At 42.8% G+C, this 19160-nt stretch overlaps 1 protein-coding gene across 1 annotated transcript in view; it reads right to left on the bottom strand.

Moving 5' to 3' along the window:
- The window catches only part of si:ch211-195o20.7 (cytospin-A), a 42140-nt gene extending 23784 nt beyond the window's left edge, over positions 1 to 18356 (bottom strand). Inside the window, exons 1-4 of the mRNA XM_017707807.2 lie at positions 18270 to 18356; positions 13290 to 13347; positions 5539 to 6006; positions 4688 to 4761 (exon numbers count right to left, since the gene is read on the bottom strand). Of these exons, the coding sequence (XP_017563296.1) occupies positions 4688 to 4761; positions 5539 to 6006; positions 13290 to 13329 (582 nt within the window). The 5' untranslated portion in view covers positions 13330 to 13347; positions 18270 to 18356. The remainder of the gene's footprint in view (positions 1 to 4687; positions 4762 to 5538; positions 6007 to 13289; positions 13348 to 18269) is intronic.
- Between the last annotated feature and the right edge of the window lie 804 nt (positions 18357 to 19160).

Raw genomic sequence — 19160 nt, 5'->3', positions numbered from 1 at the left:
GACACTGGAGTTAATGTACAACTGCTACTTCACCCTTTAATCCTGAAGGTTGGTGCACAGACTGATGGTCATCATAGCAACACAGACAATCTTGGCCCAAGGTGGTTTGATTTTTGTCAAAAGGACAAAATGGTTCTTCTTAACATTTGTGTTGTCGACCACTGAGCTAATCTATTTGAGATTACTTAACCATTCAACACATTTGAAAGCAACTGATTTAAGCATAATGTTTGCCCAATTCTAATTAGTGTAGATAAGCTTGTAAGCTACATTAGCCTCACAGCTCCAAAATGAAAGAATAATTTAATTCAGGTGTTCCAATCACTTCCATGGCCACAGGTGTATAAAACCAAGCACCTAGGCCTGCAGACTGCTTCTACAGACATTAGTGAAAGAATGGGTCGCTCTCAGGAGCTCCAATGTGGTACCGTGATAGGATGACATCTGTGCAACAAGTCCAGTTGTGAAATTTCCTCACTACTAAATATTCTACAGTCAACTGTCAGTGGGATTATAACAAAGTGGAAGCGATTGGGAATGACAGCAACTCAGCCACGAAGTGGTTGGCCATGTAAAATGACACCGCAGGGTCAACGGATGCTCACCAACTTTCTCCAGAGTCAGCTCAATTACAGCGTAGCGAACTTCATGGAATGGGTTTCCATGGCCGAGCAGCTGCATCCAAGCCTTTTATCACCAAGCATCGAATGCAGTGGTCTAAAGCGCCGCCACTGGATGGCGTGCAGTGGAGACGTGTTCTCTGGAATGACGAATCACGCTTCTCCGTCTGGGTTTGGTGGTTGCCAAGAGAACAGTACTTGTCTGACTGCGTTGTGCCAAGTATAAAGTTTGTTGGAGGTGGGATTATTGGTGTGGGGTTGTTTTTCAGGAGTTGAGCTCGGCCCCTTAGTTCCAGTGAAAGGAACTCTTAATGCTTCAGCACCAAGAGATTTTGGACAATTTCATGCTCCCAACTTTGTGGGAACAGTTTGCGGGCGGCGCCTTCCTGCTCCAACATGACTGCGCACCAGTGCACAAAGCAGGTCCATAAAGACATGGATGAGCGAGTTTGGTGAGGAAGAACTTAACTGGCCTGCACAGAGTCCTGACCTCAACCTCAACACCTTTGAGATGAATTAGAATGGAGACTGTGAGCCAGGCCTTCTCGTCCAACATCAGTGTCTGACCTCACAAATGCGCTTCTGGAAGAACGGTCAGAAATTCCCATAAACACACTCCTAAACCTTGTGGAAAGCCTTCCCAGAATAGTTGTAGCTGTTATAGCTGCAAAGGGTGGGCCAACATCATATTAAACCCTATGGATTAAGAATGGGATGTCACTCAATTCATATGCGTGTGAAGGCAGACGAGCAAATACTTTTTGGAAATAGAGGGTAAAACATGTTTGGCTGATCAAGTACATTTCGGGGTAAAAGGGAAAATGGTGTAAGGCTGCTGAGCTATCACTTGTTTCTCTGCTCGTCACTGCTTTGCTTTGTAAAAGAAGCATGTTTTAGCCACACAGGACCTGAAGGAAGCCAGGCGGGGGGACAGGGGTGATTCCGACCTCGCCAAATCTACCCCAGATCAGTGAGGGGAAGAGAGACACAGACACACATGAGAAAGGGGGGTGGACAGGAAATTATAGGAGAAGAAAAAAGAAAAAGGAGAAAGAGAAGAAACATTCCCACTTGGAAAACAACAGGAATCTAACTGAACCTCTGAGGAATGCAGCAACTGAGCAATGCTGAAAGTGTTCAGTCTCTAACTCTTTCCTTTTCTGTCACTCCTCCACCCCTTTTCTGTCTCCATCTCTCTCCATTCTCGCTCTCTCCTTATTCTCTTTTCTACACTCTCTGTCTCTCTCCCCTCTCCTTCTCCCTCTCTCTCATCCCTATTTCTCATCTCTCCATCTTTCTTTCTGTTAACTTTCTTCCCTCCCCCCCTTCTTTCTCTCTCACCCTCTTTCTCTTCTCCCTGTCTTTCTTTCCTTCTCTCATCTTTTTCTTTCGGTATCTTCTTTCTCCCCATCTTTCTGTCTTTTTCTCACTCTCTCCCTTTCTCTCCCTTCTCTTTACTCTCTTCATCCTTCTTTCTCTTACATTTCTTTTTTCTGTCCTTTTTCTTTTTGTAACTTCTCTCTGTCTCTCTCTCTCTCTCTCCTTTCTTACTCTCTCCCCTCTTTCTTTCTCACTCGGTCCTCCCTCTTTCTCCTCTCTCTGTATTTCTTTTTCTTTCTGCATCTTCTCTCTGTGTCTCTCTCCCCCTTTTTACTCTTTCTCTCTCCCCCTTTCTTTCTCACTCAGTCCTCCCCTTTTCTCTTCTCTCTGTATTTTTTTTCTTTCCTTTTTTCTTTCTGCATCTTCTCTTTCCTCTCCCTATTTTCTTTCTGTCTCACTCTCTCCCTTTCTCTCCTTTCGCTCTCTATCTCTTTTTGTCTTGTCTCCCCATCACTCATTTCTCTTTCCTCTTCCTCTCTCTCATCTCCCTCTCTCTTCTACCTCTAATTTCTCTCTTTCCACTTCCTCTCTCATCTCCCTCTCTCCTCTTCCTTTCTCTCTACCTCTCAACTCTCTTTTTCCTCTTCCTCTCTCTCTCCTCTTCCTCTTCTCTTTGATCAGCTTGTTTGATGTCAGCTGGCTTCCAATCACGACAGTCTGTGATCAGTTGCTTGGCACACAACTGTAGCTCTAAACAATAAGTCGCCCTTTATTTTGGACCATGCGGCTCATAAATCTTTGCTTGAGGTGGCGATCGGTCCTCTCCCTCCAACTCTGACCTCTGACCTCCACTTTTGTTGAAGTTTCCTCAGCCTGGCCTCCAGAGAGAAGAGTGCAGGGCAGAGCAGAGCGCTATATTTAGACACCCTTATCACTCCGTCCATCCTGTGACTATGTGTCAGTTGGAGTTTGGCCCCTGGAGGAAAGTTAAACTCTCGACCGTCCCGTACGCAGTTCATGTTGGTGTAGTAGATCTCTAATGTGGGTAATTAGGTTCTGAAGAGAATACTGGACCAATGCTGTGATCATATAGATTGATATTTGTGTGAAATATGTTACTATAGCATACATTTTCCCACTGAAACCACAGACTTTCTCAATAGAGGAGCGCGAGGAACTGCTTACATGGGGCACATATTAACACAGACTTTTTATGATGTAGAGGGTCAAGCAACATGAGCTTCTGGCCACATTACCACATTTCCTAGCCACAGTCTCCCACCAAAATTCAGAGAGATTCGTCAGTGCTTTAAAGAGATCTGTGCCAAAGAGTGTTTTCAGGAAATGTAAGTCAATTTAAGTCAAGTTTTTTTCCAGCTACTGAGCTGTTTGTATAAATCACAAAATCCAACACTACATTACTTTTGTCACCTTCTTGTTGCAGACAACGTAGCACTGTTTTGAAGCAGACAAGCTCCCAGCAAGTGCTAGTTAGGCTTAAGTACAGCCTCCGTACTGCGGGGTTAGTTGTAATATGGTGTGTAATGTGGTGCTACAGCTAAAGAACTTTTAGTAAACAAAATGGATTTTTTCCCCTTTTGCTCAATGTGTTTACACAGTTTTTACACAGACATCGGAAAACCCTATATTTAATTGAGAATAATACAAAGATTACACAAATGTCGAAACTGAAAAATGTTTGTGTTTAATGAAAAACATTTGCCCATTTTGAATTTGATGCCAACAACACGTTCCAAAAAAAGTTGGGAAGGGGGCAACAAAAGACTTTTTAAAGTTGTGTAATGCTAAAAACACCAGGTCAGTAACATGATTGGGTATAAAAAGAGCATCTCAGAGAGGCTGAGTTTTTCAGAAGCAAAGATGAGGAGGGGTTCACCACTCTGTGAAAGACTGCACCATCAAATAGTGCAACAATTCAAGAAGAACGCTTCTCAACATAAAATAGCAAATAACCTTTTCTTTTCATCATCTACGGTACATGATAACATTAAAAATTCAGAGAATCTGGTGAAAACAATGTATGCAAGGCACAAAGCCAAAAACCAGCATCTGGTGGCCATGATCTTTGGGCCCTCAGGCGGCACTACTTTAAAAACAGAGTAGTTTTGCAATGGAAATCGCTGTTGGCATTACATTCCAAATGGATATATATTTTTCAAAAAACAATACAATTCATCACTTTTAACACTTGATACGTGATCTTTATAGTATTTTCCTTTAAAAATACTGTTTACTTGATTTGCATATCATGGCATCCTATTTTAATTTACATTCTGCACATCACAACTTTTTTGGAAATGGGGTTTTCAGACGTAATGTTCAGATTTTCTGCAGTTATCGGAGTATTAAGCATATGTAAATACACTCAATGTCTACACCTGAATAAGACACATGAATTAGATATACTTTCATATCTATACAGAAGGCAGACGCAGGAGGGACATAACAGAACCAAATCTAATATGTCTTAACAGACACAAAGCACATTTTGCACCATTTTGAAACCTCTGCTCAAAGCACAATTCACACAGTTCTACCATCACTACCAGAGCTAGGGGGTCAGCTCGAGTTACACAGGCTCCATCGCTGGTGGGCAAAGGAAAAAACTCTTCACATCATGTTTGCTTTCCTCTGAGACGTAATTAGACTGTCTGTGTCGATAAACACACCTGCAGTATGCTGGAGACGGAGAGGGAGTGAGACAAGGTGAAGAAGGTTTAACTCACCTGTATTTTTTCCTTCAGACTCCTCAACTCCTCCTTCATCTGCTCCCTCTCCATCAGAAAACACCTCAGCAGATCTAACACACAAACACAAGCTGTGATTTAAAGGGCCTGCATCCTGCAATTACCTCGACTTCTTTTCCCCCTGAGGTTCACTTACAACATTTGTGTGGATTTATGTACCAAAAATGGTCATAATTCATTCATTTTCCATGCTCCTTTAATCCCTTTGAATTAAACAGGCTGCTTTGTACAGTGTCTTTAAAAATGATATATGTAAACTGCCTCTGCTCTTATTGGCTAGCCTGTAATACATCTCATTTTAAAAGCAGTCCAGGCTGAAATACTGCTTAGAACTTCGGCGTGAATGGTTGGGGCTAAACTGTACTACAATAGGTGGATATACGTAAATGTAAATATGTATATGTGATTTTCCATAAATATTGGCCCTTTAAAGGTCTATACCAGCAGTATGGGGCTCTTTGAGAGTCTGAGTGTGTTTGTATCTGCGTATGTATTTAGCTCTTGGTTGGGACTAAACGTATTCAATATTGTGGGGACATCGAAAATTATCATTACTATTATTATTATGGTTATTATTGTTACTGTTCTTAACAATACATACTGTTACAAACAACATTATTAATAAATAACAATGACATCAATCTTAATATTAATAATTCTACTCAATAAAAATCATTTTATTAAAATATTTTTTTTTTCCTCAATAAATGCAGAGTTTGGTTTCTCAGGTTGAGCTTAGAGTTAGATGTGTGTATATTTCAGTAATTAGCTGTTTGTGGGGACTGTATGTGTGTGTGTTTGCGTGTGTGTGTGTGTGCGTGCACACTCACCTGTCAGCGTGTGTGTTCTCTCCTCTGTACTGCTGATGCCCAGGGCGACCACACACTCCTGCAGGAGCCCCTGCTCCACCACTCCCTCGCACACACTGCTGCCCTTGGGCAGAGCTACAGAGGGTGGGGCTACAGTAGGTAGAGTCACAGTCGCTGGGTCTACAGTAGGTAGAGTCACAGTGGGTGGAGCTACAGTAGTACTCACACTGCTGTCTTCCAGGCTCCTCTGCCTGCAGGGGCTTACGGGAAGGCTGTTGACCTTTTTGGGAGACGGAGGGGCCTTCAAGTGTTCACTTCCTGTTTTTTCTGCTGATGGCGAGCCTCCTGGGCCAATCACGGGGCAGGATGTCCCGCCAGGCGTGGGAGTGGGGTCTGAGGGGGCGGGGCTGGAAAGTGGGTGTGTTTTGGGGGGTAAAATGAGTGTAAGAGGAGAGGTGGGAGGAGTCTGGAATGAGTCAGAGGGAGTACCTGTAGGAGAGAAGACAGAGAATGGTAATGGACCTGAAAGAAACCCTCACTGAAGAGGAAAGCTGTTGCAGTTCAGTTGTGCACATTCACAAGTATACGCTGTATGCATGCCTCAGTGGCGTATACAACAAGATTCGTCTGTGTTTATGTACTTTGTGCATAATTTTGATTTGACGGCCGAGCAGGAGCTTCACGCTAGTCTGATCACAAGTATTTTTCCTGCCGTCAGCCTGTGTCTTTCATGCGTTCCACTTTTCTTCTTGCCGTCATGTTTTATAGCAGGGATGCCCAAAACGTCGATCGCCATCGACCAGTAAATCGTACAGTTCATGTTGGCAGATCACGTCTCATTCAAACAGACTATTACATTTCAACACTTTCTTACTGCTTCTGGTTGCAGGCAGGTTCAATGTGATTGACTGACGTGAAAAGTGGCCACCGTCTCTTTAATTTACTGCTTGTTGCCGTAGCTGCGCTGCAGCCACCTAAAGCAGTGTGGTGAGTTTGCCTCTCTGGAAATCTAGAAAGTTTGCATTTACCGTAGCCAATTAGTGCTGCACCAATTTTACATCTTTTTATAACCTGCACTGACTCCTTCAGAAGAAGAGTGCGAGACCGAGCACAAAGATTTGGCCGATGTGGTCAGACTCTGAAGATGAGACTACACTAAATTCCCAAACTGTCAGTTGGTCTATGTGGAGCTGGAGAGCGAACTGCCGGCTGTGGGCGGAGTTTGGTTCTCTGATGTAGCAACAAGCTGCTTGTTAAGGAGCTATAATTTGGCAGAAGTAACTGAACATTAAAACATATTAAACGCCGCGTTCACAGCCCAGTTTACTAATTTCGTACTGTATTTATTTAACTGTTGTTTAAAAGTGATAGAACATTCCAGGTCGTGTGTTATCATCATGGCTGTGATGATCTACGGCCAAATCACAGTTACTTCGCAGTTTTTTTATATGGTGTTATTCTGCGATAACACACTCCCTCTCGTGTTCTATTGCTTAATTCTGAGCAAGCAACTAGCCACCCTATGGCACAAACGGAGTAAACATTTCAAAGCACATTATGTAAATGCAGTAAAATGAATAAAGTACAGATATTTTAATGAAGCAGCTCAGAATCACCTAAACATTCTGCCTTTCTAAAGTACAATAAATTACATGAAATGTCGGCTCCAAAAATGAGCCAGATCTAAACATCTGAATGCTGGTATTTGTGTGGGTGTTTATCATGTTTCATCATGGAAAGACGGCGAAAATGCTCAGGCTAACACTTCACTGCAATGCCGATTTCAGAATTGAAAAGAGCTGTAAAATTGTAACGTGGAGCGAGGTAGCGGACGCATGTGCGGAGGTAAGCGACTTTTATTGAGGGCAAATCCAAAATCAGGGTCATCACGGTCCAAGGTCATTGAGCCAACACAAACAGAGCCGGGTGCAGACATGACGAGTAGCACAAACAGGCAAACAGTTCAAACAAAGATCAACACATCAGACAAATACCGATACATGAAACAAAGACCAGCAAACACTAAGGGCAAACAGAGAGCTTAAATAACAAAGGGTAACGAGGGACAGGTGAAAACAATGATGGGCGGAGACTTGAAATGAGGGGGCCAGACTAGAAAAACCAAAACAACAACAACAACACACATGGACTAAACCAAAACACTAACACATGGACAGGACTGGGAGGGGCCAATCGCGACAAAACTATGGCAGTTTTGCAAGTAACGATTTTATACTTTGCTAGTATGAAACACGACTATGAAGGTCTGAGGACGTTGGGAGCAAGGAGGTGGACGCATATGCGGAGATTTATTATGGGCAAATCCAAAATCAGGGTAGAGACAGTCCAGGGTCATAGATCCAACATGGATTGATCGGGGGGGCAGACATGACAGACAAACCAGAAAAAACAACAGTACATAAACCAGTACATCCAACACAGCAGACAACACCAGTACAACCAACAAAGACCAGCAAACACAAGGGGCAAACACAGGGCTTAAACACAACAGGGCTGATGAGGGACAGGTGGAAACAATCAGGGGTGGAATCATGAAACAAGGGGGCTGGACCAAAACAAATGCACTTGGGCTAAACCAAAATACAAACACATGGACAGGACTGGGAGGGGCCAATCGTGACAGGACGTTACTCTGCTGCTTATGGATCAAACTGGTTTAAAAAGCTGAGACACATTTCAGACTTTTAACTGAATTGCTTTTTTTAGTAAAATTCTTTTGCTTTGAGTGACTCTGTATATCAATTCTGTTTATTTTATTGCAATAAATGACTGAACTTTCAATTTTGTCACTACCGCAACAATAAAAACCCAATGAAAGTTTACCAGATGTTTCAGGAGTGACTGTTTCGATAGTGACAATTTTAGCCCATATTGAGCAGAACTCAAAAACACAAGCCAGGCCATGACAGCAAACACAGCTTTGAACAGCTGTACACAAATAAAATCACCATGCTTCTATAAAAACACTCAGGCTTTAATGTAAATGCAGAAAATATGTGTTTCTGCAGTGACAATTTTTAATGTTCCACACCGATTTTTCGAGATTGGGACATGATTACTTCAAAACAATGGGACCTAACTGCTCACCATGGGGCCACGAGGGACAGGGATGCAGCCTCACTTCCTGCTCTACAGTGCAGGGGTGTGGCCAAAATAAGACTCCGCTAATGAAGTAAAACTGTGTTTTGGTAGTGACATGAAAACATGGGATATTTTTAATGAAAAAAATAAACTGACGATTAATCTACATTTTAAACGGCACTTTAAAAGACATTAAAAAGATCTTCAGGAAAAAAAACATGCAAATATTATTTTGGCAAGTGTAAATTAAGGGGTTAGGCTCTGAGACAGACACCTCTCAAAACAAAGTACCCTACAAATGATGATTTGGCATATATTTAGCTTATTATTATCTCATTTAAATGCTTTAGGTTTAATAAGATGATGGCATAATCCTTGCAAATATTTAAAATCTAAATACTTCGTTGTTTTAGTAGTTTTGTTTTTTTGCTGTGGGAGTGCAGTTTGAAATAGTTCAGTATGATAATCCAGATATAGGTATATGACAAAGTGACCTGTTGGCACGTCGTCCACTGAGAAGAAAACACCTTTTGCAGAAGAGTTTTCATCAGCAATTAGTGTTACAGTGTACCAGTTAGCGACAGCTCATTAAGAAGTCCCTGTCATTATTCATCCGACACAAAACTTACCGATTTCTCTCAGCTGCCTTTGAATAATAAAACATTATTATTATTATTTCATTACAGGTAGAGCAGGTGTAGGTTCATAGAATTTAGCTACAGAAAGACACCACAAAGACTGCAATGCAAATATGTGTGTGTGTGGGTGTGTGTGTGTGAGTGAGTGTGTGATGGGGGGGTTGTGCTGTGTCAGCAGGGATGAGGGAGCAGCGTTCCTGACCATTCGCAGCCTGCCATGAGGAGAATGCAGAATAAGACATGTCAACTCTCATTCACCTTTCTCAGTACCTCTCTCTCTCTCTCTCTCTCCTTCTGCCTGTTTTACTTGTTCGCTCTCTCTCCTCCACCTCATTCACATTCCCTCCTTCACTGCACTCTCCTTTACTGTATTCTGTATCTTTTTGTCCTGTTCTAAACACTAAAGAAGGAGCTTATATGTTCCTTATACACAACTCTTTATTAGTCTCTCTCTCTCCCTCTCCCTCTCTCTGTCTTTCCCTCTTTGATGTTTTTCCGTTTCTCTTTCTCTCACTCTTTATTGCTGTCTTTTCTGTGTATCTCTGTCTCTGTCATTTGTACTATTTCTCATTCTTTCTATTCTTTCTCTCTTTGTTTCTGTCCCTCTGTCTCTCTGCCTCTCTTTCTATCTCTTTATCTGTCTCTTATTTCTGTCTCTGTTGCTCTCTCGCTTTCCGTATCACCCTCTCTCTTCCTCTCTGTCTCTCTCTCTCTCTCTCATTTCTTCTCTTTCTCTCTCTATTTCTGTCTTTTTGTGTCTGTCTCTCTCACTCTCTATCCTCTCTCTCTCTGTCTCATTTGTTCTCCCTTTCTCTATCTCTCTATCTGTCACTCTCTATGTCTTTCTTTCTATCTCTATTTCTGTCTCTCTCTCTCACCCCTCCTTTCTCCTTTCCCCTATCTGTTTCTCTCTCGCTCTCTTTCTCTATCCTTTCCTCTCTCTTTAAGGCATCACTGGAAACTCTGTAACACCAACACACAATAAATCTCAAGTCAGTGTCTGTCTGGAGGCATTTGTGTGTTTGAGGGTCTCATGAGGGCAAACTGGACGCAGGATGGCATGTCTCAGTGAGAGTGAGTGAGTGTAATATTAGATTTGTTATGAGGCGAGAGTCATATTTCTCATCCTCATCTGAGAATGAGCTGATCATCAGGTGCTGGATTCCAATTGAAGGTCAGACCAGAGGTCAGCTAGAGACCAGCGTGTTTGTACATGTTCAGGTAAGACTCAGACAATTCATATAACACACACACACAAACACACACACATATGATAGTGTGGGACTTGTTATTCTTACATATAAATATTTACACATATATGTATATATAGATCGTTACTACAATGGACTGGCGACCTGTCCAGGGAGTTTACCGCTTTCTATCCAATGACTGCTGGAATAGGGTCCAGCAGAAGGACAAGCAACCTACACAGCATGTGTGTGTTGGTCATTATTACACATTCATTACTGTACACAAGTCAGAGACCACCCTTCATTTATTTAATTTCGCCACTTAGCACAAATTAGTCATTTTTCAGTGTCAGGAAAGATTAACTATACCAAACGTATTCGCTCGTCTGGCTTCGCACACATATGAAATTGATTGACGTCCCAGTCTTAATCCATAGGGTTTAATATGATGTCGGCCCACCCTTTGCAGCTATAACAGATTCAACTCTTCTGGGAAGGCTTTCCACAAGATTCAGGATTATGTTTATGGGATTTTTTGTGAGGTCAGACACTGATGTTGGACGAGAAGGCCTGGCTCACAGTCTCCGCTCTAATTCATCCCAAAGGTGTTCTATCAGGTTGAGGTCAGGACTCTGTGCAGGCCAGTCAAGTTCTGACACACCAAACTCGCTCATCCATGTCTTTATGGACCTGCTTTGTGCACTGGTGTGCAGTCATGTTGGAACAGGAAAGGGACATCCCCAAACTGTTCCCACAAAGTTGGGAGCATGAAATTGTCCAAAATCTCTTGGTGCTGAAGCATTAAGAGTTCCTTTCACTGGAACTAAGAGGCCGAGCCCAACTCCTGAAAAACAACCCACACCATAATCCCCCCTCCACCAAATAGTCAGACATGTACCATTCTCCTGGCAACCGCCAAACCCAGACTCGTCCATCAGATTGTCAGATGGAGAAGCGTGATTTGTCACTCCAGAGAACACGTCTCCACTGCTCTAGAGTCCAGTGGCAGCGCTTTACACTGCATTCAACGCTTTGCACTGGCTTGGTGATATAAGGCTTGGTTGCAGCTGCTCAGCCATGGAAATCCATTCCATGAAGCTCTGCACTTTGTTTCTGAGATAATATGAAGGCCACATGAAGTTTGGAGGTCTGTAGCGATTGGCTCTGCAGAAAGTTGGCAACCTCTGCACACTATGCACCTCAGCATCCGCTGACCCCGCTCTGTCATTTTACGTGGCCGACCGCTTCATTTACATTTATGGCATTTGGCAGACGCTCTTATCCGGAGCGACTTACAGTTTGATCATTTTACACAGGTAGGCGAAGGTGGTGTTAGGAGTCTTGCCCAAGGAGTCTTATTGGTGTAGTGTAGGGGGCTTACCCAGGCGGGGATTGAACCCCAGTCTACAGTGTAGAAGGCAGAGGTGTTACCCACTACATTATCCCAACCACACTTCTTTGCTGTCGTTCCCAATCGCTTCCACTTTGTTATAATACCACTGACAGTCCACTTAGTAGTGAGGAAATTTCAGGACTGGACTGCACAGGTGGCGTCCGATCGCGGTACCACGCTGGAATTCACTGAGCTCCTAAGAGCGACCCATTGTTTCATTAATGTCTGTAGAAGCAGTTTGCAGGCCTAGGTGCTTGGTTTTATACACCTGTGGCCATGGAAGTGATTAGAACACCTGAGTTCAGTGATTTGGATGGGTGACTGAATACTTTTGGAAATATAGTGTATTTAACAGAAACACAAACAGAAGTGTCAGCAATGAATCTTAAGTATTTCAGTATTTATTGTGTCCCCTCCTCACATTTATCACAGCATCCATTCCTTCCAGGAGACTCACTTTCAGTTTCTCTGAAATCTGCTTGGATGCTTTTCCAAACCTCCAAAGCTCAGTCTTAGAATTTGGTTCATGATTTTCTGAAGTAATCAAACCCATTCAGTGGTGTTGAGGTCTGGACTCTGGGGTGGTCAATCCACTGTTCAGCTTCTTTGTTTGATGTGTCCGTCTCCTTTTCTCAGCGAGGTTCTTCTTGTCAGCTACACATCCTTTCAGACTCTGAATTGTCTTCTCACAGTGGAAGGATGGACAGAAACACCTGTGGATGTTTTCAGATCTAAAGCAGCCTGATTCGCTTCTCTCTCTCAAAGATGAAAGCTTTGCGTGCTGTTTGTCTGATGGGGTGAGTGTTGGTGGTCTAGCAGGTCTCCCAGGTGGTTGTTAGGAGTCCCATTTCCTTTGTAACTCCTGTTTGTGTTTTTTCACTTTGTCTTTCTCCTTCCTTGTGCAAGTTGGTTATCTCATATCTAATCTCCTCAAAAAATCTATTAAAAATATAATGAATACTTTGCACTTAAAAGCTATTTTAACTGAAGGGTGGTCTCTGACTTTTGCACAGTACATGTGTCTATATAATATGTATAAACTATGTGTATAAACCTCATATTACATAATTAGAAATATGGGTGCTGTGCAGGTAAATTTTTCATTCATCAAGGTACAAACAATGTAAATGTGCCCTCAAAGGTACTACAGTGGTTTTAAGGTCCGATTTGTATCTTAAGTAAGTTTTTCCAGGTGAAAAGTTTGTATTTGTACCTTTTCATAACCGAATGTTTAAAACAGAACAATAAAATAAAAGCTTGGATACGAGACGGGATGTGTGGAGTCAGTACAACTCCGAAAATATGATTTCAGGGGATTATGATACAGATGTTATTCCTGACTAAAGGCACTGAGATGGACCCTTTAGGGTTCCACCCGAGTACAGCCCCAGTGAGTGTTTTAAATAATATAAAAACAAACATGTGTTTCTGTTTCTCGGCTATAATTACCTGGGGATCCATGCCGCTCCTTGCCAGAGTAGTTCCCCATACTGCAGGTCAGCTCTCCCTGTGAGTACAGATGATAAAAGTTCATTTCTGATTTATTTTACAACAAAACAATTAGTTCTTTATTTTCAAGAAGTAGTTAAAAAAGTGTAGCCCAAGTTCAAGACCCACTGGTCAGAAACCATTAAAGCTCACACCTTCTTTTCATCTATTTGCTTTGCTGGTCAATGATCATAATAAAAACTTACAAAAAGATTCTTTAGTAATGACCATGGTTTTATTTAGAACAACAAGGTTCTTCTGAGTGATGGAGAACGTGTTGTATATGGTTCTATACAGCATCTAAGAACCATTTCCCCATGCAGCGAATATACTTATGCATGAAATGGCTCTACATAGACCTAAACAGAGCCATTGGCTTTACTAAAGAGCCCTTGAAGAACCATAAATTTTAAGTTATAGCTCCTTATAGCTCCAATTTATAGGTATGTAACTACAGACTGTAGCCCATCGGTTGCTGCACAATTTATCAGCCCCCTCTCTACCCCATTTGCTATTTGTCAGTTTCGGACCAATAACGTCTGCACAACAGCAGTCCTGTGGTCAGAAACTGACCGCTGATGAAGGACTAGAGGATGATTAATACAAACTGTAACAGGGTTATTAAAGACGGGCACTAAAAAAACACCAAATCACAACTCAAACATCCACTGCAATAATTCTACAGGGTGAGTCAAAAGTCATAGGACAGGTTTTATTTTATTTTATTTTTTATTTTATTATCAACTTTTATCTCTGGGGTCATCTCAAACAAATTATGTATGCTGATTAAAATCATCAGTCATGGGCAGTCATGGGCAGTCATGGGCAGTCATGGGCTGGAGGTTAGGGAACCAGCCTTGTGACCGGAAGGTCGCCGGTTTGATCCCCAGACCCGACAGTCCATGACTGAGGTGTCCTTGAGCAAGACATCTAACCCCCAACTGCTCCCCGGGCGCTGTGGATAGGGCTGCCCACCGCTCTGGGCAAGTGTGCTCACTGCGCCCTAGTGTGTGTGTGCTCACTAGAGTGTATGTGGCGTTTCACTTCATGGATGGGTTAAATGCGGAGGTGAAATTCTTAACTCAGGCTAAGCAAGAAATCCTGTTCTGTGAAATGTCCATCAGGACTGGCTCTGCTGTCATTTTACTGCAGTACTGAAAGCTGAAATGATCTCTTCCCAGCATTTTAATCAAGCATCGACACGTCTGATCCAGTCAATGAAGCGCATCAGTATCAAATATCACAGGGCCGCGGTAACAAACACTGGTCTTACATCACCTGTGTTCATAAACAGACTCGCTTTTCGGCCAAAGAGGAAATGCACTGCAGGCCACAGTGAGAGGGATTTGAATGAGCTTCCATGGAAATGCAAAGGCCTGTGGTCATGCTTGGAAAGCACAACGCTTCTGCACAAAGCCGAGAGGCAAAGTGGGACAGGCAGGCAGAAAGAAAGCGCAAACTCATGGTCGACGGTGAACGGGTCCTGTATGCCACTTGTTAATCTGTATCCCAGCACTGGCTTTATATTGATATACACTGAAAACTGGTGAACATTGTGAGCATCCTGGATAACGTCTGATGTTCTAGATGAGAGCTCAAGGAGAATCAAGAAGAATCAAGGAGTTTAGATTATCTGACAAATCCCTTTGGTCTAAATAATGCAGGCCAATATTTCACCTGGGTTACATGAAGAGGTTTCATATATATTGCAAGGTACACGTGTATGTAAAGGTTCGAATACCTCTGGTCAAATGAGAATAACATAAGTGATCTACAGAGGACTTAAAGATGGGCTAAGCCTTCATTAAACATATTGGGAAAAAATAAAACGTACAACATAAAATGTGCCATAACTTTTGCACAAGCCATATTGATGTTTTATTTGTTAACATTTAATTAACCAGGGGTACCCAAACTTTTGCACACCCTGTCTGTGTCATGCACAGCAGTGGCGAATGGTGAAATAATAAAGTGAGGCTTCAGTTCAGGCCATAAATGACCAAATACCTCTTTGTTAATGCTAACTTCTGTTAGCGCCCTTATGGGATTTCTAATAGTATGTTAGCTCTAAGCTAACTTTTGTAGCCTTTCTAGATTAAACACAGAAAAGCTTAAAGCTTGTATCAGACATATTACCACATAGTTCACCTTGACTATATCAGTTTCAAAGTGGCTATTTCAGTAAAGAGTCCTGGCACAGTCCTGGCTGTTGTCATTGTTTTCCATTTCTAACAGCTGGATAAAAGCTTGTTGAGACTACAGCTTGTATTCACAGTCAGTGAGTGTGTTTACATGCACTCAATAAACAGATGCACTCAGTAAACAGCACACCACAATTTCTTAGATCCGAGTAAGGTCTAGAAATCTGATTAAGAAATCTGATTAAGAGGCTGGACTTTAGCTCAGTAATCAGATTTCTCAGTGCATGTGGACTCTTACTCTGATTTCCTTCCCTTACTCGGATCTCTCAGTCTGCGCGAGATCAGACCCCAGTACCAGAAATAAACAAGCTGCATCGCAGCGAGACACAGCAAAACACTTTTGGAGCATCGCTGAAACCAAACACCTGCTTGACGAAATGAAGGGTTTAAATATTCTTCATTTTCTAGATGATGTATGTTCATATTTCCAGGTAAAGTGGCACGATGTTTGAAAAAAGTTAGAGTTTTACATTGCGCTCACGACACGTCTTCTTCTGTGAGTTTATTGGCCGGTTACAAAGCAAGAATCTAAATATTGTCTGACTTGGAGCTTCCCATTCTCTGATTACCGAAGTGCATGTAAACTTGTTTATCGGATGACAAAATCTGATTTTCAGCAGTTATCGGACTACTAAGTGCATGTAAACGCACTCAGTGACACATCTAGAACATCCAAGGCCTAGACTGTTTTTCCTAACAAAACTGGTCCCACCCACTGTAAATCAATATGTCAACATGTGATCACGTCTTAATTATGTTGGTGCTTAATCTGACATGTTAGGCCTCCATTTCAGCTCCTGAAGTCCTGACCAATGGTAGAGCTTGCTTGGCTGTAATCTACTTAGACACCCAGAGAAAACAATCCTACCTGGACAACTTTCCATTGGCTGTTTCCATAATTCAGCTCAATTTCTTCCAAACAAAACTTAGCTGGAAATAAGAGTGTAACCATAATGCTTGTGGAGTTTAAACACAACCATGATCATTCTATTAAGAAATCATTAGGCCTTCTCTGGGCCCCGAGGGCATGCATCACTGTGGAGGCCTCACTGGGAAATCCAGGCTGATGAAGATGGGCAGTGAAAGAGAACGAGAGGAAGCAAAAGACGATGTAAACAAGGGCCTCGCTTATGTGCTAAATGCTTTTAGGCCACACAAGCCACAGGCCACGATGGTGAAATGAAATCACGTCAGTCAAATTACATTTGCAGAATGTCACCAGAGGAGTGGCGAGGGTTTAAATACGTGCGTGTCAATGTGGATGTGTCTCAAAATATCAGAGAACCTGTCAGACAAGCCCTGCAGATGTTTGCTCACATTAAGCAGGGCTGGAACCTTTTCATTAATTGAGACTGCGATGGAATATGCGCACGCGCAGCTGTCCGTCCAAAGGATCTACCTGACAGCTGTGTGCTTCTGAAGAATGTGGTCTGATGGGACATTAAGTACAACTATTTAGCGTTGTGGACGCATTTAAGTCTCCTTATATGGTTTCTTCTTCTTGGCTGGTGTGAGCAGAGCAGCCTACAACCGTCTTTCATAGCTCAGTGAATAATGACTCGAGCCATCCAACATCACTCAGCGTAGAAAGTGAAGTTTGTTGTGATCTATTCAAATTTATTTTTTGGATCATGGTCTGAAATGGCATGTTGAAGGGGAACCCCACCATTTTTTCAAACTTTTTGCACAATGAAATGTCGCGATGTAAACAAAATCCTCCAGGGTGGTTGGAAGTGAAATGCATCGTTCTAGAGAAACTTGCACTGTGAGAACTGTTCACAGTGGTGGTGAATGGAACCAGACGTCTGAGGAGCTTAACGCCTCTAAAAGCTCCCTTACAGAGCGTTATCATCTAAAATGTTTATGAATAGGCCTACATAGTCTGATGTCTGAGACACTGTCTTTGGCCTAAAACACATTTTAGCCAGTTTATTTTAACCCATTCATGGTGGAAGGGCAGTCCAGGGCAAAACAGTCAGCAAAGGTAGCTTATTTTTTTCATATTTACCAATATTTTACCATCATCAAAACTCCCCTGGTTCCTATCACCACCACTGTAAAGAAATTTGAGTATATAAATTCTCTGCAATGAGCCATTTCAAACCACATCAAACCACTCCGAATAACTTTGTTTACATCTCAACCACTGAATTAGGCAGAAATTTTGAAATATCAGTGGAATTCCCCTTTAAGCTCCAGAGGTGTGAGCAACAGCAAAGCAGCACAGCAGCTAAAGCAACCTGAATGAACGTAAATCCACAGAAAGCTCAGTTTGAAGGAAAAACGTTGTAGAATAAGTAAAACATTACACCAGAATGACTAGAAAAGTCTACTTAGGCTAAAGCTGCCTTCTTGTTCGAATTTTGCCGTTCCACCTTAAACGGTGCAGCAGTTACGCTCTAACTGCTGGCCCATTTAAGGTGGAACGGGAAAATTCGAACGAGAAGCTGGCGAATAAAAACCTGACCCCGGCCTCATTTTCAGAGAAGTCTTTAGCTCCACACAGAGCCTCTCTTCACAACTTTGGCTTTCCAAAGTGGAGAACACAAGTCGGTGGCCACCTCACAAACTCCCTCAGAGAACCATGAGCTGTGCGCGGCTAAAAGTGGGACTAGAGCCTCGTCTCGCCCCCAGACACTAAACCAGCAGCAGACAAACGCAAAACTTCACACTTAAGACAACAAAAGACGCATTACAGACACATTAACCCACGTTAATGAAGTGTAAATCAGCCACAGACCTGTTTGGCTAACTCGCTCCGGTTCGCCGCTCGTTTCAAAACTCATCCATCGTCTCCGTGCAGATGAAGCTCGAGCGCATCTCACACGCTGTAGCGCTGTTGTTTTATTCACACCCGTATTCAGACAGGCTCCGCCCTCTGCGCTGGGCGTGTTCGTTCGTGTCTATAAGTTGCCCGACTATGAACGACTAGGCCGTGATGCAAATCCCGAACCTACATATCTGAGTATGCTCCGGTTCTTTGTTCGGTTCTTACAACGTTTATATTTACGCACAGACGAAGCTTGATAGCGTCTCACATTTTGTAGCCTTGCTTATTTCCCAACCCTATTCAGGCACGCCCCGCCTTCTGCGCAAGGATTGGCAAGTAGATGTCGCTCCTGCGCTATGATTGGCTAGAAGTTTACACTCATTATAGCCAGCGTGTTTATTAGGCAGCCCTATTGCAGCAGGAGGGACATTATTAGCCAGACTTGTTGCAGGAGGAGGGACATTATTAGCCAGTCTTGTTGCAGGAGGAGGGACATTATTAGCCAGTCTTGTTGCAGGAGGAGGGACATTATTAGTCAGTCCTATTGCAGGAGGAGGGACATTATTAGCCAGTCCTGTTGCAGGAGGAGGAGGGACATTATTAGCCAGTCTTGTTGCAGGAGGAGGGACATTATTAGGCAGCCCTATTGCAGGAGGAGGGACATTATTAGCCAGTCCTGTTGCAGGAGGAGGGACATTATTAGCCAGTCTTGTTGCAGGAGGAGGGACATTATTAGTCAGTCCTATTGCAGGAGGAGGGGCATTATTAGCCAGTCCTGTTGCAGGAGGAGGAGGGACATTATTAGCCAGTCTTGTTGCAGGAGGAGGGACATTATTAGGCAGCCCTATTGCAGGAGGAGGG

This window comes from Pygocentrus nattereri, chromosome 10 (assembly GCF_015220715.1).
Source record: "Pygocentrus nattereri isolate fPygNat1 chromosome 10, fPygNat1.pri, whole genome shotgun sequence".
NCBI classification, from domain to species: domain Eukaryota; kingdom Metazoa; phylum Chordata; class Actinopteri; order Characiformes; family Serrasalmidae; genus Pygocentrus; species Pygocentrus nattereri.
Note: the sequence above shows the minus strand (reverse complement) of the source record. Positions and strands in the feature narration are given on the sequence as shown.